The sequence below is a fragment of the Alligator sinensis genome, unplaced genomic scaffold (assembly GCF_000455745.1).
Source record: "Alligator sinensis unplaced genomic scaffold, ASM45574v1 scaffold895_1, whole genome shotgun sequence".
In the NCBI taxonomy this organism is placed as follows: Eukaryota; Metazoa; Chordata; order Crocodylia; family Alligatoridae; genus Alligator; species Alligator sinensis.
Genome location: NW_005842149.1, coordinates 1,433,720 through 1,461,408, shown reverse-complemented (window position 1 = coordinate 1,461,408; position 27,689 = coordinate 1,433,720). Strand labels below are relative to the sequence as shown.

At 42.2% G+C, this 27,689-nt stretch overlaps 1 protein-coding gene and 1 long non-coding RNA gene across 2 annotated transcripts in view; both read right to left on the bottom strand.

Moving 5' to 3' along the window:
- Positions 1-1,535: 1,535 nt before the first annotated feature.
- On the bottom strand, positions 1,536-9,162 carry LOC102368042. The gene is made up of 3 exons (XR_324066.1): positions 9,084-9,162; positions 8,005-8,046; positions 1,536-1,613 (listed from the first exon to the last, which is right to left on the bottom strand). It is a non-coding gene; the product is annotated as an uncharacterized LOC102368042 (long non-coding RNA).
- Positions 9,163-12,711: 3,549 nt separating this feature from the next.
- The window catches only part of HAS2 (hyaluronan synthase 2), a 27,971-nt gene continuing 12,993 nt past the window's right edge, over positions 12,712-27,689 (bottom strand). Inside the window, exons 2-4 of the mRNA XM_006025471.3 lie at positions 25,092-25,718; positions 19,501-19,602; positions 12,712-15,547 (exon numbers count right to left, since the gene is read on the bottom strand). Of these exons, the coding sequence (XP_006025533.1) occupies positions 14,618-15,547; positions 19,501-19,602; positions 25,092-25,718 (1,659 nt within the window). The 3' untranslated portion in view covers positions 12,712-14,617. The remainder of the gene's footprint in view (positions 15,548-19,500; positions 19,603-25,091; positions 25,719-27,689) is intronic.

The window sequence follows — 27,689 nt, the reverse complement described above, 5'->3', positions numbered from 1 at the left end:
GTGTCAGTTGTCAGTAGTCAGCCGTCACTATAATTCATTGCCCCAGGGGAAATCTGAGTTCAGAAGGAGCAACCTTCTCCAGTTCAGTAGAGGTCAGCCACATCAAAGCGTACATGTGCATGACCTCTGAGTGGGTGGGAGTGGTCACTGCTCTTGAAGTTGCCAGTTTTCTTTTGCTATATGGCCCAGGGAGTGGCAGGGGATGTATTTGAAGATAGAAATCTGGTGAGAATCTGAGATCATTCAGGAGAGGATCAGGAGGGGGAAACTGAAATTAGGCAATTAGAAAATTAGAACCTGCTAACTTGTGATATTGTGATGTAATGCAAATAGGTTTGAAACCAGAAAGACAGACTGAAGTACAATGGTGTGTGTTCACACTAGCTTTCTAGTACCTTCAGTTGACTTCAGCTGAGATGTTACTCCTCATTTTTACAGCAGAGTAGGGGACCAGAATCAGACCTGTTGAAAACAAAAGGGAAATACTCTAGGAGAACAGACCATGTTCCCAAAGGATCCATGAATTTCCTAGGAACACGTGTCTGTTCTACTGCTTATGTGCATGGGAATATGGGGAAGAAAACAGATACTAATCATTTTCTTTCTAAACAAAAGTTTCCCAGGTGTGCAGAGCTAAGTGAGCTTTACTAGAGCATCTGCCTGATGGGAGAGAGGTCGGGAAGGGTTTAAACTGTCAGGAAAGTGCACAGCAGTTTGGGGAGATTAGAAAGAGCTGGAATGCTTGAGAGAGGGAACGATCAGAGGAACAGAAGGTCTGTTTTGGTTGTTTTAAGGTTAAGGGTTATTGCTGGTTTATGGATATTGGTGATTTGCTGCAGGGAGAGGAACATTTAATCTCCTTCTGACAACTGCTCATGAAAAGAAATTACATAAAAGTTCTACCTCTGGGTTTTTTTCTCATCTATTTGTCTCAAAAAGTTATTCATTGTTCATCTGCCCAGATGTTGTTTAGGTGAGCTAGTCAAGTAGGAATGACCATCTCTAGTATGCTCCTACAATACAAGAAAAAACATCACTAAGTGTGGGTGGAGGGGAAAAGGGTAAATAATTAGAGACAATATACTTCAAACAAATACAATAGCACCTGCATGTGATTTGTGGCTATTTCTTATTTATGTCTGGGTCAGTGGTTTTGTTTTATTTTAGACAAAGCACATCACACAAGTATTAATAATATTAATAACACAAGATGTGCTCATCATAAAGTCTAGATACCTACAAACTGTAGATACCCTCAGTTGGTATTAATGTGGATTATACTTTAAGTAGCTAATTTATCAGTTTTACTCCAATCCCTTTCTTGCTGAAAATTATTATGCCATTTAGTTTCAGGGTTGTAGTAGGATAACCCAGATCTCACAACAGTTGTCCTTTCTTGTTATAGGGCTGTAGGTTGTAGCTGTGTTGGTCTAAGGACATAAGCAGACAACGTTCTTTGGGTGAATCTGATATCTTTTATTATTCTTTTTTTATTGTCCTTTCTTGTGTGATTTGACCTCCAGTTCCATCCATTCCCCTTTGTTCTTTATCTACACTTTTTTTCTCTTCCTTCCACACCTCCTTGAATGATTGTCTTCCTAAGCAATCTCCTTCTGTAATTACACATCCAAAATATTACTTTTCTTCTCTTAATGGTGCTGATAAGGTCTTTTGTCACATCAAGTCTTCTCTCATTCCCAATCATTAGGGGGAGGGGGGGGGAGGGTTGGGGCCAGGGGGGTTGCTCTCCATAGTGCTCTCTCTATGTTTCAATAAGGCTATCTTTCAGAGGTTTCTAGTCTCTTAATTTCTCTTTTTCAAGGTCCATTTTTTTGCATCCATACTTGGCTGTCATCCACACAACTGCCTTCAAAAGTCTAATTTTTGTTTTCAAGCTAGCACCTCAGTTCTTCTAGGCTAAGAAGAGATATCTCATTTCTCCGGGGGACAAACCTTTTGTTCTGGGATCTTATGGATGTACAAGTTCATTGTCTCACTTGAAGTACATGTGAAATACGTGTGAAGTACTCTAAGACAACACTTTTCCCCCAGGACAATCAGGGTTCATTTGAGTTAATTTTCATTCAAGCTGCATGTGTAAATGTGTGTAAATGACTGTCTCCAGCTCAGGACAATCAGTAAGTACTCCAAGGCTGGGGGGGGTGGGGGGGTTGCTGCATGTGAATCTGCTTGGCTCTTTCACATGTAACAATTAGAAGATAATAATAGATACCGTCTTTTTCAAATGTTCCCCTCCAGAAGGGGCTCCCAAGTTCTTTGTCCACACCAAAAAGGTGCTTCGTGTATTCAAATTAAGTACGCTCAAACTTGTTTTTCCTTTGATCACAGCTACAGCTGGGTTGTACAGGGAGAGATGGTTTTTGGTGCTCCTTGAAATCAGAGGGAATCTTTCCATTGACTTCAAATGGCTTTGGATCAGCCCTTACTGCATAATCCTAGAATCATGGAAAGGAAAGGAAAGGAAAGGAAAGGAAAGGAAAGGAAAGGAAAGGCTGGAAGGGATCTCAATCATTTAGCCCATCCCTCTGTACTGACGAGGTAAAATCAAGTCTAAGACAAAAACACTATGTAATTATGGAACATCTGCACATTTCTGGCAGGATTTTACTGGTCTAATCATGTATTGTGCTATATTCTGTCTATGCATTAAAAAAAAATCTAGCTGTGAGTACAGCCTTTAGTATGTAACTGGTGTCCTATTACATCCTCAATCAAACTTGCAAAATCAGCAACCATGTCTCACTGTAAAACTTATTTGGTTTATCTAACAACACTATGGATATAATCGCAGGCTTATGTATTTTATTGCTGTGTTCCGGTGTTTTGTTCCACATACTTTAACCTACCTCTCTGAGCTATAACATGCTTAAAACTTGTGTAGTGCCTAGTAGTGCTATAGGCAGACAACATAAAGGAGAAGCAACCTTGGGCTGTCCAGGCTTTTGATTTGGTTATTGGAAACTATTGTAAACAGGATGTCGAATTTATTATCACTGAGCATCTAGTCTAACAACCCATTGAAATGAACAGGGCAATTCACACCTCCCAAGGCTATTGTTTCAAGCAAATTCAGGCAAACAGCTATACTGGGTACACTTCCATCCTGTCTAGTTGGAGGTTTATTTGAGACCTATTTTTTTACTTAAACCTAAGGCTCTATAAAACAATATGGCAACCTCAAGAAGTGGCAAGTCAGTGATCTAGTGTGACCACTACATACAAAGCATGAAAGAACACACTGTGATACCCAGCTTGCAAGCTTTATATATTCAGGTAGAAGATTATGGGGACTTTGGTGTCACAAGTGAAATGGCTTGATGGGCTCAGCCCATTCACAAAACTTGTATCTTTCCTGAAGTCTTAACAGAGTGAAACAGCCCTGAATGAGCACGAGAGAAGAATAACTCTTGTATAACTTAGAATAAATCCTTGCCTCTCATATGAAAGCAGAATAACTCTGTCCCTACTAGAGGTGGTCTCTTTAGCACATTTATGGGGACAGTTGTACTGCCTCTTATTGTAGTTGCTCTGTAGATTAGGCTGTCAAAACTCATGGGACCACAGCAGCTGTGGCAATTAATGCTGCTACCATTCACCCCACCACCAAATTTCTGGCCCTACAGGGCAGATGACATGGCTCCATAGGCCAGATCTAGCCTAGGGAGCTTTGATCATCACATACTTTATAAGTACCAAATTAAATTAGAAATGGCTACATTGATATTTAAGTACCAGATAGTCTTTTCAGAATAATGAGATGCTCATTTATGCTAAAAGAAATGCACAATGTTTCCAAAATGTTGGACTCTGGAGTTCAGCTCAGCTTTGCAAGTTGTGAAGGTTTCTGTGAAATCTGGTACCATACAGTAGCAGCATCAAATGTTAACTGTAACTTTCCTGACTCTGCTTGTGTTTTGACAGCAATAGCTGTACCTAAACTATAAGAACAAGGACCAGCAAGAGATAAATTATTGCATAAATTGTACGGCTTTGGAGCAGAGCCCCTCTAGGAATTCTACATAGCTTGACAACATTTCTCACATATTTCTAATCTTCTACAGCAGCACATGACAGGAGTAGAAATGGAAAATACTAGTTTTTCACTGTGTGTGCCAACATTGGCATGAGAAGAATGAATGAATGAAAGAATGAATGAGTCATCATATGGTATGCTGGTTACTAGAAACTGTATATAGATAAGAGAGAGAGAGAATGCAGATTCAGCATTTACCACCAAGAGTAATCACATTAAATACACTCTTATTGAACAATTTTTTTTCCTAAAGAACATAAAGTAAAGGGCCTTTATTCCTTACTTAGGCAATTATTTTATTATCTTAGTGTCCCAGCTGACCTATTACATGTGCATCTTGAATGCATTTAGTGACTTGTTGGCCCTCCATAACCGGAACACGATATTAAGAGAATAATCTGTTCTAGTTTCCAGATAAACAACCCCTCCCCCAACCTGTAAATAAGGTTTAATAACAAAACAATCCAGATTTCCAGTTGCTGAGTGATGCAGCTGGATCAAGGAGGAAAGGTTCTTCTGAACTACCACAAACAAGCTGTGTTTTGGTAACTGCCTTTTATTTTGTGTTTGACCTCTTTCCTCATAGTCAAATAGTTCAAGTGCCTGGGAGCAGTAATGAAGGCTCTTCTGAAGAACAGCTCAAATGAAAGGTTCAAATAGTCATAGTCTCACAATAAAGACAGAGGGCTAAATAGGAGTCAGGGTGTGGAAGAACAAAGGGAGAGAAAGGATCTTCTCATTTCATTCTTGAATTCAGAGATCATGAAGCTGTAGTCCCAGTAAGATGAACAGCTCCGTGAGTGCTTGTCAAGTGCCAACCAACCCAAAGATGGAGGGGACAAAACTGAACAATAATGGAGGAGAGCAACAGAGCAAGGACAACAATAGGCCTCCATGTTGCCTCCTACTCGGAGACTGTTTACACGAGACACTGAATGCACAGTTGTTAGTGTGCAGTAATGTAGTACTTACATAAACAAGTACTAAATGACTGTGCAATAACCTGAGTTACTACACAGTAGTGCTGAGCAAAGTCTTTTTCATGATGCTACTGCTCAGTAGTCACAGTTGTTGCCACACAACGCTACTGCACAGTCAACATGTCATGTAAACACAGCCAATGTCTACAGAGCTAAACCAACCCAGAGAAAGAGGCTGTGTTCTGCCCTCTAAAGTACAAAAATCCCACTCTACAAAATGGAGGATCTTAGATATCTGGAGCATTTTAACTATGACTTCCTATCCTTGAAGCAGCAAGGCATTGCTAGTGTCCTCATTCCAAGTTGAGGTGTAAGGCCATAAGAACATCATACCACACTGAGTCAGACTAATGGTCCATTAGTCTCCAACAGTGGCAGGAGTGAATGCTTTAGAGGGAAAGGATATGAAGAAGGTGTATCTACAATGATCTATCCCTTGTAACGCCTTCTTTGGCATCCACCAGGGGTGTTTTGGGTGTTGTGCAAGAAGGTTGTTCATGAAATTTTTAAGAATAGGTTAGACCAGGGGTTGTCAACTGCAGGTACGTGTACCCCTGGTGGTACTTTGAAAGTTCCCAGGGGGTATGCGGGGGTGGGCAGGGACACAGTGCCACCACCTTGTGCTGCTGCCTCACAGGAGCAGTGCCAGAGTGGGGTGAGAGCAGGGCCACACAGGAGCTGCACTGCTGCCACTCCACCACTCACCCCCCCACCATGGGGTACACTTACTAAAAAGGGGAGCACGGGGGGTACAATTATTAAAAAAGGTTGAAAACTCCTGGCTTAGACAAATACCTATCTAGTATGGTTATAGAAAGTTCCTGCCTTGAATAGGGGGTTGGACTAGATGACCTCCTGACCTTCCAGCCTTACTTTTTCTATAATTCTGTGTTCTGAAGCCTAATCCAGGTCCATACACAAGAGTAACAGAGACTCTTTAATAGAAACAGTCTTGTTAGTCTATCATAGGATTAGTCCTATGTTATTTTGGAATGCATTTTTTCCAAAGTATTTTGGGGGAACTCAAGATAAATAAATAATTGTCAGAATTGCTCATAATTACAAGCACAGCATCTATGGCAAATGTTTCACAGAATATAAATGAAGGAAAAATTGCAGCACTGGAGTAAATTATCAGTAAAAGAATGAATGAGATAGCCTCAACAAATAATAAAGTTAATTGGTGTTAAATTAAAACTAGCAAGGTCAAAAAGGGCAAAAAGAAAAGCTTTTATAAATACATTAATTTATTTGGGAAGATATTTATAGTGTGCTTCTTCAGAGATCTATACTGGTTCTGGTTCTACATGCTTGAGAGTCTGCTCTGACACGCTGGATTTCCAGTGCATCAGAGCAGACTCATGGCATGTGCTTTGCAGTATATGGGCAGTTTTTCTGTGGCAGTTGAAAATGACACACAGGACTTGTCTATATGGAAAAAGATATACCATTTATACTGATAAAATAATACAGACCTAGATATACCTTTAGAACCCATGGATACTCTTAGTCCTGAATTAAAATGCCTTAAGCCTCTTCCCAGATAACATAACCAAAAATAGCACTCCTAACACAATAGAGATGTCTACCCAGGGGATTTTACTGGTATTTATAACTAACTAGAAATAGTTATATGGTAGTTATATATAATTTAACTACCGTGAGTAGTTACCCCTTAGCTTACTCTGAATACATTTTTCCATGTATACAGGGCTTTAAGTACATTCCTCAGAAGTTTGGTGGAGAGCAATAAAAGTGCCAGATTGAACCCTTCGACATAGGAGTCTGTCTACATGCTAATATGCTAAGATATAGTAATGCCTCAGTGCTGTAATTGTTATGGTTTATCTCATGCAAACAGGCAACTTCAAGCCATATTACAGCCATCTGATGACACATGATATTCTGTAATGTAAATGGACCTAAGTACTGATACCTTACCCCACATACTCTTATATTTTGTAGAGTTGTCCTCCACCCTCTCCTTTCCCACTTTGTGGACTGCAGTACCCAGTCCTGAGATCTCAGCAAAGTGGGGTTGTAGGCAGCTTTTCTATTTCAGCGCCAGTCTTGGCAGGCTGTTCAGGCCCAGTCATCTTTTACATTCAAGTCTGAAAGATTTAATAGGTATTAAATCTCAGCTAACTGACAGATGCTTTCAGATTCCTCTAATCTCACGTCTAAATAAAACAGTACTGAGCCCGGAGGAAGTCCCTATGCAGTTATTTTAGAATGCTGAAATACTTGATAGTTTCCAGGCCTGGTTTTCTGTCAACATTTAAGGGCATGTCTATACCCATAGTTATGGCACATGCTGAATGCCCTCAAGCATAGAACCACCAGCCAGTTTTTACAATACAACCTTGATTTTGCTCCCTGGTAGCTTTCACGCCTATACCCGGGAGCTCTCCTGAAATTCAGAGTCTGAGTGCAAGGTGGTCCTCACGTGCATCTGGGCTCCCCTCGTTCCTGCTATGTAGCCGAAGCACACTCGTGCACTTCAGGACACATTCATGAGAAGCCACTAGATGCAATCTAGCAGTTCTTCATCCATCACCTTTCTCTCTCTTCCTACTGAGTCACAATGGGCATTTATACATGTACCTTTTAGTCCTCAGATGTGCTGGAGATCCATCACTTTGGAGTAGACTTGATTAATCAAGCCTGCTTGCACAGAAGGTGATGCGTGCTGTGCTGCTTACAGTTGTATGAACAGCAAAATGCGTATCAGCACAAAGAAAATGGCAGTAGTGCGCTTTTGAACTAAAGTACCTCGGAGGTGTTTTGGTTAAAAAGCATACTGCTGCCATTTTCTTCACGCTGATGTGCATTTTGCCACTTAAACAACTGCAAGCATTGCAGCGACAGGCACTTTTCAAAGCACCTGGCACTGAGGCGCTTGCATGTGTGATAAAGCCATCTGGTACCAAGTACTTTCTTAGTAACATGTAGTAAAAACTCCAGTCTCACCATGGCTTCTGGTTGATCTTCCATCTGGCTTGTAAAACATAGCTATTTCCCCATAAAAATGTAAAAGGAGAATGTAAGTAGGTATAACTTTAATTAAAGCACCAAAAAGAAGCATAACTACCAATACATTTCACAGAGTTTTGCCTTACTGGGATATGTTGGACCAGTTGTCAGTGTCCGAAGCATACAAGGGGCACAAAGCATAAATACTCTTTGTGACGAAGGAGCCAACTCCTGGCTGGTCACCATACTGACTGCCCCTTTGTCTAGGGAAGTCTTTCCTGTCTTTTCTGCCATGACTTGTTGGGATAAACCTGATGTAATAAGTGGGAGGCTACCCATTAAATGCTCCAATGCCAAGGGGTTTACACAAAGCTCCGACCTCCCCTATACCGTGTCCCATCCCTTGCAGATGGCATCCATATTGCACAGGGCCTCACACCATGACTTGTGCTCCAGGGTCTCACTTGGGACTCTCACTCCCCCCTGGAGCTCGTTGTCACACTGTGCTGCCACACCATGCTCCAAACTACCCACTATGACTTCCCTGGCCCCCTACTGGCCGTCCTCTGCCTTTGGCTCTGCTTGCCCAGGTATCCTCACGCCCTCTCACTGAGGCCCAGCTCTGCCTTTGGCCCAACTCTCTTCTGCCCCTCGCTGGGCTACTCCACAGCCCTCTCACTGGGGCAGTGATTTACTACCCTCACTGGGGCTCCTTCACTGATCAACTCTTGTGCAGTCCTTCAGGTCACCCCTTGCAACCCTACTTTGCACCCACCACCCCCTCACTGAGGCCAGCCCTCCTCCCCCATTCTGGGACCTTGGGGTCTTGCACCCCACAGACTCAGGTGCCTCTCACTAGGCGTGCCTGGCCCCACTGTCTGCTCTACTTCCCACTAAGTTGTGGTGGCTGGGGTTATAAGGCACCCATACCCTCTTTTCACTGGAGAGGCAGCCAGCCTGGCATTTTTGGGGAACTACCCCACCACAGGGAGTCCCACCAGGCCACCAGCAGGGTGCAGTTTTTGGTCATACCCAGGACCAGTGCCTCCTGCCATCCCTATAGATCCTGCCCTTACCTCCAAGGTGTTCCTGAGCAGCTGCTCGGCTGGGTGGGATCTTTCCAGTTTCCAGCAGCAGACTGCTGCTCCAGCCCTGAGAACCTGGATCTAAAATTGAGGCTACTAAGCCCCCTTCTCCAATCCCAGGGCCCTCTTGAGGTCACATGACTGCTTTTCACCGGTAGCTTACACCTGGCAGTTGCCCTGCTGCTTGCTCTGGCCCTTAAAGTGGCAGGCACCAAAGGTGCTCTTCCACACATGTGTAGCAGAGTTGATAAAATGACTGTAAATACTCCTGTGTCAGGCTGTGCAATGAGGTATTTGAGGAGGAGTTCATTGATGCTCCTAGCATGGAGGGATTTCTTTCATGCAACCCTAATGCTGAGCTCAGACTGTGAGCAATAGGTTGGCAGATGATTTGGAGAACATATTGCTGGAACTGCAGCAATTGCCCACTGAACCCACTGGGACCCCAGAGCAGCTCTTGGGGGACACCATGTTTTTGCAAAGCCTCTGGCAAATATTCTGAGGATCTATTTATTAGCCCCAGTGATGACAACATATCACCTGTGAGTACTCCAGGCACTCTGCCTAGTGAAGAGGATATAATATCAACAATGAAATATTTCCATTTAGGGGTGTTTCGCAAACTATACAAATAAAGGGATTGCTTCATCCCCACTGAAATGGGGCCTCATTTGGGGTGATGCATGTCTGATATTATTGCCTAATAATAATACATGAGGCTTAACAATTTACAAGAGTATATGAAGAATCCTGTTCCATTGGGATGGCAGGGGCAAGTCAATTAAGCAAAAGGTTAATTACAAACACTAGGATATATGTAGGGCATCTTGCCTAGTCTTATGAAATATGATCTTGAATTAGAACAAGTGACTAAGACCTTAGTTTTACACCTCGCTGGCTGAGCTGATTTGGATGTAACAAATTAAGTTCCAAAAAATGCATGGGAAGAAAAAGGACACAGGTGCCCCATCTCCTGGAGATTGGATCTTCCTAGTTTCTCAGGTCTTGCCTGATGGCACACTGACATCCAAATCAAATAAAAGTCATAAGCAGTAAAAAATGCAGGGGTAATAATGATTTATGTTGTCTTGACATAGGATTGATCAGGAAACTAGATACAACAAAGGCAAGATGCTGGGTGATGAATTGCTGATGCATAATACATTCTTATAGGCTAGCACTTTCTACAGCTCTTTCTAACATGCTGGAGCAGGGTACTGCTTGGGAATGTGTTTTTGGTAACACTTTATTTCCACAGCAATTGCAGAGAGAAAAATGCCTGGAAAACAGCATCCACCATTCCCCACTAACTTTAACTTCTCTCTAATCTATTGTGCTTGCTTAGTTTTTGTGGCTGTAGGTACTATGAAGCCTACATGATAAAAAAGATTTCAAAGCTACTGGAGAGATGTGAACCTTGTTTTCCAGCATTTGTAGCTGGGTTAGTGCTGTCCACTCCTTTAATTAATAACATAAGGATTGATCCGATAAGCAAAAAACAATGAGAAAGGTGCTGAACTGACAGCTGCAGAAAATGAAATCCACCCAACAGGCACAGCGTAAAAAGCAGCTGTGCAAGATTCCCTCCATTTCCCACCATAACACACTTGGATCCTGATCTAGCAGGCACACTGAGTACAAGGGTCACTGTAAGGGGCAGTTCATTCTCCTTTCATAGTGGGTCCCTGTTTGCTAATAACATGAATAAAGGATGTAATTAAATTATAGGATTGGAAGGGATCTCAGGAAGGAACACTGTGTCCAGTAATATCGGAAGTGGTGTTTAGTCCTGGATCTGTACTGAATCTATAAATTAAGGTATTTGAATAGCCATCATATGGTAGGAGTTTTCAATCCCTCCCTATGTGAGCTAGAGGTAAACAGTTGGCTAGGAAAAAAAAAAGCACTATGTTATCAATGCCCTATATTAGGGGTTGTCAATTGGGGGTACGTGGAAAAGGGCTAGGGGGTATGCACGGGTGGGTGGGGATGGAGCACTGCCACCTACCACCCCATGCCATTTCCCCGCCGTAGGAGCAGGGCTGGCTGGGGGGGAGAGGGGGTGAAGGCAGCTGCTCCCCTCTGCAGGCTGCATAGGTGCTGCCCAGCCAGCCAGACACAGGGGGGGGTGAACTCGCATGCGATGGCCACCACCTTCATCCACCATCCCACACCACATCTGGCTGCTGCCACCTCCCCCTGCTCCACATCCTGTGTGAATACTCTTACTCAGTATTAAAATGTCCTAAATTCAATGAAATTTGTAGAGGTGCTTAACATCTTGCAGGATCAGTCCTCCAATGACAGTGGCAACAAAAAAAAACTATAACAACTCCTGTTGAGTTTGGTAGTTGGTAGTAACTAAATCAAATGTTTTTTTAAGGATTTGGCTCTCAGACAGGTTGGTAGGGAAACCATACCCATAAGTATGGGTATGACTCACAATGGCAAGGAGACCTGGGTCCTAACTTTCAGATGGAAAGGCAAGGAGAACTGGGTCCTGTATTTTGGATGAATATAAAATATACAGAGTTTAGGGAAGCAGACATCAGCCACAATCCTGCAATAATAAGTTCCTTATGGTCTCTCCTGCATCTGTGCAAAGTGGCATCAAAGTAACTAGGATGCTACGTGCAAGGATCCATTTGCATAGGATCAAGAGTCACAACTGGAAATTCTTCCTCAGTGGGGTTTTAAAAAAAATATTGTGAGAGAAAATTTAATTTTGCTATCAACAAAGCTGCCTATTTTCACCCCAATCTCAGCAATACAGAATCTCAACTGCTTGGCCCAAATCCTTGTCCTCCACCCTTCTTTTGTTTCTTGCTAGGGATAAAAGGCAGAAATTACTGACTCACAAGGGCTTGTGCACTGAGACATTTTTGGCAGTAAACGTCTGCCCCCCCCCCCCTTTTTTCCTCTGTTAGAAAATTGTGCTACGTAATCCTGCTTTTTCTTCTGAAAGAAGCCTGATTTAGGACCAGAGCAAAGCACATTAGCAATACAAAGCAAGAGGGCTTCTTCAACAATATTACCACTGTGGCTCCCTAAGCTCAGGGGCGGGCAAAATATGGCTGACAGGCTGAATCAAGCCCACCAAGCAATTTTATCTGGGCTGCAGGCATGTGCCTACCAACTCACTGTATCCAGCCTGGCCCTGGGCTGCCCCTGATGTGCTCACATGGGGCTGAACCCTGCTCGCTCCCTGGGGCACAGCGCACACTGCGCTCCCAGCCTGGCCCACGGGACAGCCCTGACCCTGGCCCTGCAGATAGGGAAGTGGTGGCAGTGGGCAGGGGAAGGACAGCAGTGGGGGAAAGGTGGTGGAGGGAGAGTGGCAGCGGGCAGGCAAGGAGTGGCAGTGGGTGGGGGTAGGTACAAAGGAAGGGCAGCAGCAGGTAGGTAGAAAGTTAATCAGATTTGCAAGGACTGCTAAATTTCAGATTGCAACATTTCAATGTACAGTATGTGGCTGTAATGTTGGGGACTACTAGGGTTAATCTGTAGAAGTGATGATCAAAAACCACATGAATTAGTCATAATCTTATCAAAAATATTTTATTTACGAAAGTAAAAATTATACTATACAACCTATACTGAAAGTACATTGAATAAATTGCTAGAATAAATACAGGCAATTAATTCAATCTTTTATAGAATGAAAAGATTTATTTGACATTTGAATGTTACCCAAGCTTTAACTTACAACATAAATAGTAAAAGGCAAAGTCAAGTTTCTTTTTAATGTTTCTCTTACTTATTTTTTAATACTGTTCTATTTTGTAACCAATGAGTATCAACTCTCCAATCATTACCATAGTATTAGTATGACTTTCAAGCAACCATGTACCTCAAGATAATCAGACAAGTAAGGTAGGTGTGTGCAGTTCATTCTACAGCAGAAAAATATTCATGTCTGGATTCAAAGGAAGCTGAAAATGCTTCTAGGTTGTTAAAATATCACATGCTGATTTCTGCTTTACCACAGTGCTTTTTATACCAGAATCCAAAAGGGCATATATTTGTATGGAGCTGATGTTCTATCATTTACCTTTATAAAAGTGTATTAAGGCTGAATGCCACATTCCTTTGGCTGGTTAAGGACGGCAAAATTTGGTCCTGAACATCACTTTGCAAAACCAGGGTCTAAAATTTAATGTTTAGGCAGCAGATACCAAGGAAGTGGTAGATTCCCATTACTTGACACAATTCAAGACTGGATACTTTTCTGGAAGATAGATATTCTAGTCAAACCCGCATTATGGGATTCAGTATAGAGGTAAGGGGTGACATTTTATGGCATTTGTTATACAGGAGGTCAGATTAGAGGAACATCAGTTGGAAGCTCTATTTTAGGCACCCAGATTTTGAAAATGTTGACCCTTTCTTTAAGTCAGTGAAATTTTGTTTTGCATCTCTGCCACATGTATACTATCTTCCTGATTCTAAGAGTTGCAGGCCATTGACGACATTCATTAAAGTCAATAGGAGTTTTGACTACTCTGCATTCCCAGGATCAGAAGTTTTTGGTCCAAATCCTGTCCCCATCAAAAATGCATGCCATTGACTTCAATGGCATGAGGACCAGGCTTATTGTATACTGAATGCCAGGACTGTACTGTTCTTGCAATGTTCTCCAAAAAAAATTGCACTTATCTACCCCTTTGGCCTTTTTGTGCACACAAATATGTTTGTATTAAAAAACTGTCAATGATGTTGGTCTTTTCTAATAAAATTAAGTCAAAAGTTCAAAAAGCACATTTTAAATATTTTTCACAGAAGTAACCATTCATTGTAAAAAAGGTAGAGAGACATTTTATTCTTTCTCATGTGAATAATATCAGATCAACATAAATTTTCACATTGTGGGCAGTTCTTAGGAAAAGAAGTACGAATTCTTCCAAAACCTACATAAAGAAGATAGAAAACAAAATGCTGGGGAGGCATTGTTTTTGGCAGACACAGAAAATATAAAATATGCAATTTAAAAAAAAAAGTTGGCTTAAAAATACACACACAATAATATAAAAATACAGCTCATTCAATAGCCTCTTAAAATTTACCTTTGGCATTACATTTGGCAGCCTAACACAAAAGACCCTTCCTATAAAATAAAACTATTACAAAAAGTAGTTCATAAATTAGGTTGCAAGGGGTTATAAGATCCTTTGCTTAAGTCACCAAACTCCTTTCCTTTCTGTCCCACATAAGCATGACCAGTGAGGTATATATAGAACATAACACTGTCAGGCATATGCACAATAGAAAAAGTGCATAAACAAAGAAGTCATCTCATTTTCTTGCAAACAGGTTGAATCTGTGGTTTTGTTTTTCTTTAAAAAAAAATTACTTTTTTTTTTTTTTTTTTTTTGCTTTGGCAGGATGAAAATGAACCATAGGAACATAAATGTTCCAGTCCCAGCAGCAGTGATCCATTTCCCTTGGCAACATTAATTCGATGCCACAAATACTATAAGGTCATTTGGGTTACTTAAAAAATTTCTGAGTGACGTTCCACAGCAACATCATACATCAAGCACCATGTCATAGTGTTGTTCTTTCTTCCGCCTGCCGCATTTGTTGATCAGAACCAAATACAAAGTCAAAAGAAAAACCCAGTAACATGCATAGGCTATTGTGCCAATGATGAGGACTCTCTGTGTTGACTCAGAAAATGGCTTTTTTGATTCCTTGTATATAGTGAAAATCACGCCACCTAGGAGGATTGTAAACCAAACAGACACCGGAATGAGTCCTATGAAGTTGACTACAATGGTTTTTCTTCCTGATGTGCCCCACCCTGCTTTATTTATTGTGGCTATTGCAAACATCTTCGCTGGAAGTAAACTTGACATGTACAACACTGAGTAGAGTGACATGAACACCATGACAATGTTCCCCCTTAGGCAGCTGGCAAAAGAAGACTTTACTAGGCCCACAAACTGAACTATTAACAAGAAAAGGAGAATGTTCCAGATTTTTCCCCGGTAGAAAAGCTGAATGACTGTGGCAATGAGGAAGAAAGGAAAGAATCCAGTGATTACAGCCTCGTAAGTCATCCACAAATGATGCTTGTGGAACCACATTGCATTATACAGCCACTCTCTGAAGTATGATTTACTCCAACGGGTCTGCTGATTCAACCACCTTAGATATTCTATAGGTGTTTCAGTAAGGCACTTGGATCTAGCTGTGTACTTTGTTGCATAGCCCAGACTCAGCACCCGGTTAGTTAGATGTCTATCATCTCCAAAGCTGCATTGGGAGCCCATAAATTCTTGATTGTACCAATCTTCCACAAATTCGTGGAGCAAGGAGTTCCTGTACATTCCCAAAGGTCCACTGATGCATTGTACACAGCCAAAATAGGACTGGCAGGCTCTTTCTATATTAAATGCCATCCAATATCTCACGCTGCTGAGGAAGCTGATCCAGGAATCATATTTGTTCAAAATCTGCAAAAATATAAAAAAATTTAAATTAGCTCCTTTGAATTAAAATACACATTATATATATTATTCATAAATAGTATGTTGTAGCCAAAATATAGGACAGCAAATTCTGAGGAGAGATTTCCTTTCTTACAGCTAATAAAGAGCCTCAAGTATTATCAGTAAGCCAGGTAGGTCTGGACAGACAGTCCCTACCAAGTTGAATGAGCTGTTCCATGTGCCAGGCTTCCCCACTGACTATCTGCTTGTTAAGATATGCTACCAAAGTCATGCCTCTTCAGAAGAGCACTGCTGGGAAGCTCAATACTACAGTGGCTTTTGTACTATCAATACTTGTTCCCCCCCTGCCTCAAACAACAGTTCTTTCCCTCACTTCATAATTTATTTATTTTTTACTGATCATTTTCTTCCAGCCCCATTAATCAAGTCTTTCTCTCTTTCTTTCTCCCTATTCCTGCTAAAGGAATCTAGTAGACTCCTGGGATCGGACAGCTGCTACATTCAGTTTTTGCTAACTGTAGCAGAGCAGAGGGTCTGTCAAGGTGTTAGATATAGCTTTTGGATTCTCTCTCCTGGTTCAGGAATAGGCTGCAGCAACAATGGGAGGTTTAAGTGGTGGTTTATACCACTTCACAGTTAGAGTGGCCAAGGTCTGGAACGGGCTCCCAAGGGAGGTGGTGCTCTCCCCTACCCTGGGGGTCTTCAAGAGGAGGTTGGATAAGCATCTAGCTGGGGTCATCTAGACCCAGCACTCTTCCCTGCCTATGCAGGGGGTTGGACTCGATGATCTATTGAGGTCCCTTCCGACCCTAACATCTATGAATCTATGAATCTATGAACTCTGCACATCCGCAGATTCTCCCTGTGTCAGGGTTGTCCCCTGAGGAAAGTTATGAGCAAGACTCTTCTCCCTCTATGACACCTTAACAGCACAAAGGAAGTGGAACAGACACTATCTGATCCTTAGTTCTCACTGGGTGTGTCTATATGTGCAAATAATCTCGAGCAGTTTACTCTTGAGTAAACTACTCAAGAGTATAATCTTCCAGGCATGTGTCTACACATGCAGAGATGCAGGAGCAGACTTGCTGCTCCTAGCAGCAGACTTCCTCCATTCCCTGTAGCCCTGCAATGGGTCCCTGCAGCACCCAGGGGGAGCTCTAGGCTCCTGCTGGGTGCTAACCCAGAGGCAAGGAGGCTGCTGGTGGGGCTGGGACATTGCTCCCTGCCCCCAGAAGCTGCCTGCTGCCAGGGTGGGCTACATCACCAGATCTCAGGTGAGGACAATGGCCCCCTGCCCTAGCAGCAGAGAGCTCCCAGTCCCCACTCTGCAATGTCCTTCTCTCCCAGCCCAACCCCTGAACTGAGAGATCTTTCTTTCCCAGTGCCAGCTTCAGGGGTTGGGATCTCCCAGCAACCATGGAGCAGGGGCTGGGAGCTCCTTGCTGCCAGAGAAGAGGGACATTGCCCCCGCTCAGGCTCCAGTGGTGGAGCCTGCCCTGGCAGCAGGCAGCTCCTGGGGGCAGAGAGCAATCTCCCATCCCCTGCTGCCCAGCTGACCAGGAGCATATTTGCTCCCGGTCAGGTGTCTACACTTGCACTACTGCACAGTAAGTAATCTTGAGTAAATTTGCTATTTGCATTTGCAGGTAGCAAATTTACTCATGATTAGAGCCAATTACTGCACGGTAAGCATCTGCACATGTAGACGTGGACACTTATGACACAGTAATTAGCTCTACTGTGCAGTAAAGTGTCTCATGTAGATGTACCCACTGGGCATGTCTACATGTGCAATTAATGCAACATAATAAACTCTAGAGTTTACTGCTGCTTGAACATGCACCTGGGAGCACATTGAGCTGGGTTGGAGCAGCCCCAGTTGGCAGGAGGTCAGGGAGGGGTGGGGGCGGGTCATCCTGCCAGTGCAAGGACTGCTTCCCCTGGTTCAAAGTCTTGCAAATAGGCTGCCTGGGCCATGAGGATGATTCATCATGGGGCTAGCTGTCAGCACCCTTGTGCCCTTGCCAGCCGGGGCAGCATCTACATGTGCACTGGTGCAGAGTTGTTTATTCCACAGCAAGATTGTATTTGCAAATACTATCCTGCTGTGAAGTAAATTAGTTTACTTCAGCCTAATAGGGGTTCACATGTAGATGCCAGAGATGTGTAATGTGCAGCTTAATAGTCTACTGTGCAGTAAACATCTTGTACAGATGTGCCCACTCTCTGCTGCATTGTATCCAGTCACTTTGGCAGGCTCAGATCCCCAAAGTGCAAGCATCTTCCTTTCATTTTTATTTACTGCTAGAAAGTAGCAGGGGTGGGAACTTCTATAATCAGAATTTGGGAGTGCTCATCCCACCTCAAACTTATTTTGCAGGAGATTCCTTGGCAGAGCATAGGAGAGAGGAGCACCCCTCAGCAGAGTCCTCATTACCCTATTTTCTTTCAGGAAAGCCATATTGGAGAGCCTGAGGAAGAATTGGGGATGATTCAAAGAAGGCAATGATGATGACTGGGGTTCTGGAAAGCAAATCATGTGAGACGAGGTTGAAGGAGCAGGGAGTGTTTAGTTTGGAGAAAAGAGATTTTAAGGAGTGACATATTAACATTTTCTAATCATTGTAAGATTGACTTAAAATGGATAGTGAACAAATCTTTCTTTAGCCACTGAGGGTAGGTAGGAAGATTTGGGTTATTAGACATCAGGAAAGAAAAATTAAATATCCAAGCATCTAGATATTGGAACAGGCTGCCTAAGGAGACTACTAAGGAATCCTTCCTTGCTTGCAGAAGTCATCACTAGAGGTTTTTAAGAGGATCCTGGACAGACCACCCCTGACACATGCCTTGGTACAATAAAACCTGCCTGCTGGGGTTTGAACCAGTTGACCTTTGAGATCTCTCCAGCTTTATAGTTCTATGATTTTGCAGAAACTTTCCTTTCTACAGAACCTTTGACCATTCACCTCCCTATCTGATTTCACACTGTCTTCCACCTCCGCTGTTCATATATGTAGAGCAAACTCAGTGCCTGGCTTGTGCCGTTCAGACTGCAAGAGCAGGGAAACTGGAAAGCAGCTCACATAGGGAGGCAGTTGTTAGCTGTTTGGCCACTGGCCAACCTAGCTGGCTGTTTCATTTTTTACTCCATGGTAAAAGTCTACTAAAGGGGAAGGGATAAAACTTACACCAATACAAGAGATGCATTTATCTTTATGATTTTTGCAACAGATGTCATTGTTCTGAATGAGAGAAACACCTCTCTGCTGCAATTACAAAGCAAATGCACCACTTAAAATCTGAAGAAAGAGGGAATATTTAGACCATGTCCCTGGCACTCACTGGAAGGGGTGTTCTTAGGAATGCCCCACCTACCCACTCCTGTCTCCATGAGTCCAAACCCAGAAATGCAGCAATGAAGCTACTCTACAAGGCTACTTTCAAGCACTCCAGAGATATTAAAAATGACCCCGGTGGTGTCTTTGGGACAGCTTCACAGCTACTTTCCTATGATTGACTCCTGAGAGTGGGAGAGGGTGGGTGGGTGGGCTGTGCTCGGGGGTGCCCCCTCCCTGATGGCTCTTGGGACATAAAATAGACATATCTACACCAACTAAAGTGAAATTCCCTTCAGTGATTTTCCCATCTGACAGAATTGCCAAAATAAATAAATAGTGTATAAGGACTATGCAGAGTATTGGATTCCCACCTGTAAATGGGAATAATACCCTTACCCTATCTTGTATGGGTGTTATGAGACTTAACTACAGCACAGAGCTGCCCAGATCCTATAGTAGTGGCTGTCATAAAAGGTTTACATAAAGCAGCAGGATTCATGAGCATTGCCAAAGAATGCTCAGTGCTACAGTCATTCAAATGCAAGAAAACATTTGTTGTAATGATATTTACTGCTAGTGCCCCTTAAGTAATCTGAAGATCACCGTATTCACCTGCACGTCACCGCCAACTCCTCCAACCATTGGGTCTTCCTCTAAAACTTTCACCATTTCCACCGAGGATGCTGGATCAAGCATTGTGTCTGAATCACAAACCTATAAGTAATGCAACACAGGGAACAAATGAGATAGGAAAATATTTAAGAAAAGAATGATTTTAGCAACTCGGTGTATGTAGAATGCTGAATGCAATTAAATGTCTGTTTGGAATTTGTTTTGTTACTTCATTTAAAAGGCCATTTGTAGCAGGCAACTGGGCGTAGCACTGAATGAAACAGAACTTTCATCCGCGGTCTCTTCACAAAGAACCTTCTATTTTCTATATCAGCTGTATTTATTTTATTGGCACAGCAGATTTGCTTATATGAACAAGAGATGTGTTCACTTAGATGGGCACTAAGAATCTTAGACAGAAGACCACAACTTTTGTGGGTGTCCTGCTGACATAGGTAAACTAACTGGATGTGATGTCTGCCACATTCATGAGGAAGAATGGGTGAGGAGTTAACCTATGGATGCTTCTAAAAAAAACCAGAAGAAACCTTTATTTTTGCTTACAGAAGAGTTTAGCAATTCATAAAAGACACATATTTTGATTCCAGAACAAATCAGTTTTAAACTTTAGTGACATGGTATGTTAGTAGCAGTGCAGAGATTTGATATATACCTTTCATTTTCGTGAATGTTAGTATAAAGAATGGAAGTGAGGCCAGAGGCAGTGGGTCATGCAGCATAGCACACTGAGATAGTGGTGCAGAAAGAGATGACATACCCAGGCATTCAAACCACGTGAAATTTTCCTCCAATGCCATATAAAACCAATTAACTAAACACTGTGTGTGTTAGGACAGGTTATATCCTTTGAGAGTAGGAGGAGCATGCAGACAGGCTGGTTGATTTGAAGTGCAGTTGAGTTGTATTCTGAGACTGAGGCCCTGGACTGCAACCTGCCTAAAATAATCTGGCATCTCTCTCATTTACTTGGTGTTGAATTCTCCAACCCTACTGTCCTGTTAATCTGTCATCTGCAGCATTTAGGTAAGTGGAATTGCATTGTAGTGGAAACTGTCCTTTGACTAGGTGGGGCCTCAGCAGTGTAACATCTAAACAACTAGGGATGAGCAGAGTATCCATTAAATTCCAGTGATACTTCTGCATAGGCATCCTAGTCTTTGGGTCCATGAACACAACTATTATCCTTCTAACCACCCTAACTACTCATTTGAAGCATCCACAATCAGTTGTAGGATAAAGATATGAGGGTACGAGTGAGTACAGAGTAGAGCTATTAGGCTGGGAGCTAAAAATAAGGTTTTTGGACAGGATTCAAGCAAGGAAGCTACCCTTGCTAAATTAGCTGCATAGTTTGGGACAAGGTTTAACTGCTGTCAAGGCAAGTCCTTTGCAGGTGAATAGTGTTTACTACATAGAGGGGATAGAAGGGAGGGGAGGAGAGAAAGAATGTTAAAGGGAGCTTCCCAACCAAAATAAATATAGCCTAGAAGGTGCTAAGCACCCCTGGATCCCATTTATTTCAAGCATTTAACACCTTATAGGACCCAAGGTTAGTACTAGAATTCCTTTCCTTGTCTACCAGCCTGGATCAGTGCCTCCCTTGTATCTCCTGACCATATTCATGTAATAAATAGGAGCAAGAAATGGACTGGTCTAATATATCCTGGTAATCAGCAGGTTGTATTTTCATGTAAGGATATGAGTGACATCAAAGTCCTTCCACAGCATCACAGAATATTACAAAAGTGACACCCAGATTCTTTAAATACAAATGCAGCTACATGAGGGATGAAGTTACAGTAGGTTTGTCCACACGAATGACCAACTTATTGATTCTGTTTGGCAATACAGAAGGGACATAGCTACGTTTTAGGGGCTGTAAGGCCAGTACCTCAAAAATTACTAGTGATGGTGAATGGCTCATTTTTGGGGTGCCTGCTGTGATCTTAAGGTGGGGAGGGTCTGATCTTCAGAGGATTAATCTCAACACTTTCTGAAAATCTGTTTCATTCTAAAGTATCACCCATTGGGCACTTGTAAAAAAAAGTCACTTAGAATCACTAGCCATTTTGGAAATGTCTTGGCCTGCAATTGCAAAATAGACCTTGTTTTGACTGTATTGTGGGTATACCCATATCGACCCTGGTCCACAGAGACACAACTGCATTTATAGCATATATGTGACCTTAGTTCAGAGGTTACATTTTTAAGGGTGAGCCACCAAGTGAATTCCCTGGGATCACAGGTCAAGGAGGCCCCATCAGGCAAAGTTAATACAGTGTGTGGGTAGAGAAGGCAGGGGTCCATACTATAACCTTTGTCCAGAGATCTCCTCTGTCTAATGCAAGGCCTGCCTTAGCTGACTGCATTGGTCTTTAATAGACTTTGGTGTCTGATTTACAGTAGCCTTAGTTTCTGGGGCAAAGGAAACATGGGCTAGGGACAGAAGTTACACATAAACCAATTGAAGTGATCAGAAACTGGTTGAATCCTGTAACAGAACAGAAACTCAGTGCACATAAACCAGTTTCAAAATGGCTGAAACTGGTTTAAGATAAACCTGGTTGAATGTAGTATCAGACTTAACTGACATGAGTCAAACCGGTTTATGAAACTTCTGTCCCAGACCCCCTTGCTCATTCAAGTTAAAACAGAGTCCCCCAGCATCCCTCCATGCTTTCCAGCCCTGGGCTGGGCTGGGCTGGACTGGCTAGGCTGTCTGCTCCAGCACAGAAAGTTTGGAGGATGGGGACTGGCAGGGACTGTCCCCCCTCCTCCCCACCCCACAGCAAACCTTGGCTGTGGTCTGAGGCCAGGGAGGGGGGGGGTTAAACCCCGCTTCCCCTGAATACAGAGCTGCCCTACCCTGCTAAACTTACTGAAAGTTACTGCTGGCTGCAACTGTGGACTACAAATGCCAGAGGCACCAGGAAGCAGGAAGAGGAAGTGATGAGCAACCCTTCAGAGCCCTGCTGTTGTGATGCTAGACTGCAAATCTCAGATACCTCAGAGTCAGGAAGAAGAGGAAGTGTCAGAGAGCTATGGTCTAGTGCCCCCTGGCTACTGGCCTGAATCACTGCAAGAATGTGGCTGCATTTCCTGAATCAAAGGTAAATCTGTGTCCAGTTGTTTCTCAGTTTAATCTGTGCATCTTAGATTAACCTGCAAAGATTGAATCAATTCAGCCTTGGGCTTTTGACTGTCTGTACTTAGCTGTGGGGGCCAAAGGAAGTACTTCAAAGACACCATGAAGGCAAACTTTAAGAATCATGGCACTGACACCATGAATTGGGGAAAACTAGCCTGGGACAGGACTACATGGCAGCACCTTGTGAGAGAATGTACATATTACTTTGAGGAAAATCATCTCACTCTGGAGGCAGAAAAATGATAGAAATGGAAGGAAAGGAAACAAGATCGAGAAATCTGCGGTCTGACCCTCCCTTTAATGACTGCCAACTGTATTTGCCTGAGAGCCTGCAGCTCTAGGACAGGCCACCTTAGCCATCAATGGACTCTTCTACAACTCCAACTTGACCTGTGGGAGTCATCATCTTCAACTGTGAGGGATCACTGCCACCACTGAGTTTCTGGGGCATTCACCAGGCCTTTTGTGAAGAAGCTATGAGATGGTCAAGTGCCCCTCTTAGTCACACTTAGGTACACACTAACAAAGCTGTCAAGGCTGGAAGTATCTCTATGGAATGAAAGCACTGCTGTTTTTTGGCTATCATTCCCTTAGCAGAACCACTTTTAAAAACAGCTCTTCTGATCAGATACAAAGGATTGAGGAAAATAGAGAAGATGGGATGGGTCTGACTTCTTGTTGCCTTGTTGTTTCTGTAGCTATGGACATGTAAAATGAGTGCAAGTTGCTCTCGGATGACAGTAACAGTAATTTTACACTCACCTTGCACACTCATTAGCTGATACAAGGTGCAGGACAGTGTAAAATTGAATCCATAGGTTTTGGGAAGACACCAATCTGAGTTTTCTAGCAGGACAGGCAAGAGAGATTTAAAAAAAAATCTCTGCCCTATTAATGAAATTAATGAAATATGATCCCCAATCATATCCTGATAAAAGACTTATTTCCTGCACTCTCCAGTAGTGGTGATTGATTCTCCTGCCTTTGAAGACCCTTCTGTATTTATTCAGCCACAATGGTGAACTTTTTGCATCGCCTTAGATACGGGATGTTCAAATCTTGCACGCTTCTATCGGCGTATGATTCTGCAATAGTCAAAGGGCACATCTACATGAGACACTTTACTGAGTAGAAAACTAATTTGCTGTGCAGTAAAGCTTCAATGTCTACACATGCATGGCAACTACGGTATAGTAGACTAATTTACTGTGTTGCCGAATAGTCTTGACAGATACAAGTGGTATCCAGCAGCACAGTAAGTTACTGCACTTAAATTCACATGTAGATGGTGACATCAGGATTAGTTTACTCCAGCTCAAATTGAGCAGAAGTATATTCATTCACATCAATTGCATGTGTAAATGTGCCAAGAAAGACTGAGTGATTAGAACACGGAACCTCTGACAGCCCAGGAGAGAAGCTCTGGCAGGAACCAGACTGACCATCAAAAGAGGATCCTTAAAGATAAAGCTCAAGGCAGCTGACTTTGAAGTCCACAAGGATAGAGAGGGAGGACCTCTAAAACCCTGATAATCCTCCCAGCTTCTCAGAAACTGCACATTGAGTTTAAATCACTGGTGATCTTCAGTGTCCATACAAATGGCCTGATCCTACTAACATTACTTACTTAAGTAGCATTTTCTGACTGAAGACAGTAGGCCTATTTCCAGGAGAAAGGAGTACTTCCATATGTAGGGGCTGCAAATCAGGGCCAAAACACAGAAAAGGCTTTTACAGGATCCAGGACAGCTGGAAAGAAATCTGCCACTTTGGAAACAGGGAGAGTGGGCCCAGCTTAATTCATTCTTAAGTGAACAGAGTCATAAAGGCTCTAAGGGCCAAATTCGTGAGTGAGGTAATGCAGCTGTAGCCAACGAAGTGAATGCTCCTCCTAGCTGGATAATTTCTTTTTTAAGAACTTCATTCTGAACCCTCTACTGAATGATCCTAAAAAGCTTAGAAGATGTAAAAATGTCTCGTTTTTTCCCTACTGAGTCTGTCTGTCCTTTGAGATATTCCTCTAGAACCACCTTATAGATTATTACATGTTTGCACACAGGGCCTCTGAGCTTATCAGAGAATGAAAAATTACCTCTGATCTTGACTTACACTGGCAAAGCAGGCATCTGTGAAAGTAGGGCTTTTTAGAAATGGAACCATTTTGATAAGGGAATAGGGCTGTAAGCTTCAGAAAATCCCTCAGACTTCTCTACTAACAGCAGCACATGGATTTAGCATATTCACAGATAGTGTAGCCATTTAAAAACGTTTCAAAATATGCTTTCAACGGTCATACTGTTTCCAAATAAGGCTGAAAGAAGCACTGTTTTCATTGGGACTAGGATGGGCTAGAGCGTATATAAAAGCCACTTTATTTCAAGGCATGTTTGAATTGGCATTGCTCTTGTGCTTTCATACCTACCTGTACGTAATCCACACTTCTCCCGAGTGCTTTGAATGCTGTGTACATGACTTCTCTTTTTCCACCCCATTTCTGCATGATGCAAACACTTTTGTTGGCGAGGACCAGCTGAGTTACATGTTGCATGCTCTCTTTATGTGATTCCTCAGTCTCACCTGGGCCTCTTTCATGAAAGTTATTCCTCCATATGTAGGTGGCAGAATTATCCCTGCCCATGATTTCACTAAAAATATCCATCATGTAAATATCATCTTCTGAATTCCCGTCAATGACCATGATAACTTTAATTCCAGGGTAGGTCAACCTTTTTACTGAAAGTAAACATTTTCTTAAATAGTCAGGATCCTCTTGATAGGCAGCAATACAAAGGGCAACTGTTTTGTTCAACTTGATTGGAGTCTCTAGTGATCTTTTCATTTTCCTGTGTTCTAAAAAGGCAAACAGGCTTTGGATGATGAGATGGGATGCTAGAATAGCACCATAAAGTCCAAAAGAGAAATAGTAATTGTCTGTTTGGATAAACTGGTAGCCAACAATGTAAGCAGCTGTGATTCCAAGCAGGAGGGAGACCCCAAAGAGTGTGGTTCCAAGTATTCTCAGGATACATATAAACCTCTCACAATACATCTGCAACAGAATCAGAAAAGTAGTTAACATGATTGTAATTTCCTCCTACAGGATATAATCTGGATGGTCTTGTGGCTAAGACACTGGACTGAGAGGGTTCTTTCTGGCCCTTTCTGCCACAGCCTTACATCATCATCACAGCCAGGTCACATCTTCTTTATACTGCACTATTCCCCTCTTGCAGGAAGGGATCCACATATTCCCCGATTTGACAGGGGTCTTATAAGTCTGTTAAACTTTCTATAGCCCTCTAAGATCCTCAGACAGAAGTAGATCTACGTGAAAGTCTAGGGCTGCTGGATGATATTCTAAGAGCAATATGACATCATTGCTTCTGCTGTTTAGTTATGTTTGGAATAGTATTGAAAGGCCATTTTATATATATTTTTACATTTATACTTTATGTTTAATGGAAAGATTGATGTGTGTTTTTTTAAATCTTTCCAATATTATCCTAAGCATTTTATAAATACATCAGCTGGGTTAAATTTTGACCGCATTGAAATCAATGGCAAAATTCCCACTGGATTTCACTAGAGACAGATGCACCGCCCGGTATTCAGAATGCCGTAGACCTTCCAACAGACTCTGACAACTTTTAACATTCTTCAATGCGTTGTCTCTGGAACTCCCTAAGCTGAATTCTGGTTTATGGAAAAGCTGGCAAATACGGAGGTGATTCAGTATTATGGTGATGAATGATGTGTGAAATAAAGACAGGCAGATGGACAGAGTAATAGTACAATATATTACCGGAGTTTTTTCATTCACACTCAAATCAACCATTTCACAGTGCAGCTTTCCAATAATGATAGCAAAATTGTAGCCAGTGTTTTATATAAATTGAATAATTTTGCCCATTAGAGCCATAAAATGTACAAGGTGTTGTTGAGCCCTGGTTCCATAAATCATCTCAACACATTCCTAAATTCTAAGCACATGCTTTGAATTTAATGGGATCGAAGATTGTGTTTAAGTGTTTAGCTGAATTAGGTCCTTCCTTTGAAAGCCTTACATGATATTTGTATACTTTCTTTTTCCATTATTCATATTTTTCTTCCTGTTATCAGTCTGTGTGTATGCTGTATTTGTTACACCATCTGTTGGCTACAGCTGAATTTGGAACAACAGCCTCTTACCTCATCCTTCCAGACCATCCTTTTAAAATGCTCGGAAAAATTTCTGTTAAACTATTGCAACGCAGTTCTGGTTACTTATATTTCTTCCTAGAAAGCTATGACCTTTGGGGGAGGTGTGGGGCAGGAAATCTATCAATTTAAAACTGTAACAGAGTAACAGAGTTTTAAATTGAAAAGATGATACTGTTAGTTTAAGGTTGATGTGCTGTAAAATAGATGGGGAAATCTCTGAAACTTGATATTCGGAGACTTGAAGTAAATCTCCAGGAGTTCGTTCAATATCTAAAATCAAAATCTGGCAGGTGCTGTAGGCAGGCATTAGCCGATCTGTGACTACCTGTAAATTGACGGTGCCTACTCTGGCACTGTTGCAGATATGACAAAGCAAAAGCCTTGCATTGTAGGAGTCTAGGAGAAATACAAGGAAAGCCTGATGTTGATTTGCTTTATACAATAAAATAAACACTGATTTCATCCAGATTCTCTGCAAACTCGGAATATGTTGTCCACATGTTTATGCATCCCTAGTGTAAGGAGGCTCGTTATGTACTGAAATCAATAGGTACAATGCAGTCTTCAACCTGGGCTGAATGTTCCATTAATGATGCCTTTTTACAGTATGTTTGTTTGTTTTGGGTCTATTACTTCTGTCTTCTGGCCCGAGCCAGAATATTGCTATTAGTGAGTAGGGGCCAAATTCTGCTCACATTACTCATACAAGTTATACCACCAAAATCAATAGACTGCTTGTATGGGGACAGTGAGTAAGGTTTGGACTTAGATTTGCAGCCATTACATATAAACGTTATACTTTTCTCCCTATCAAACATTT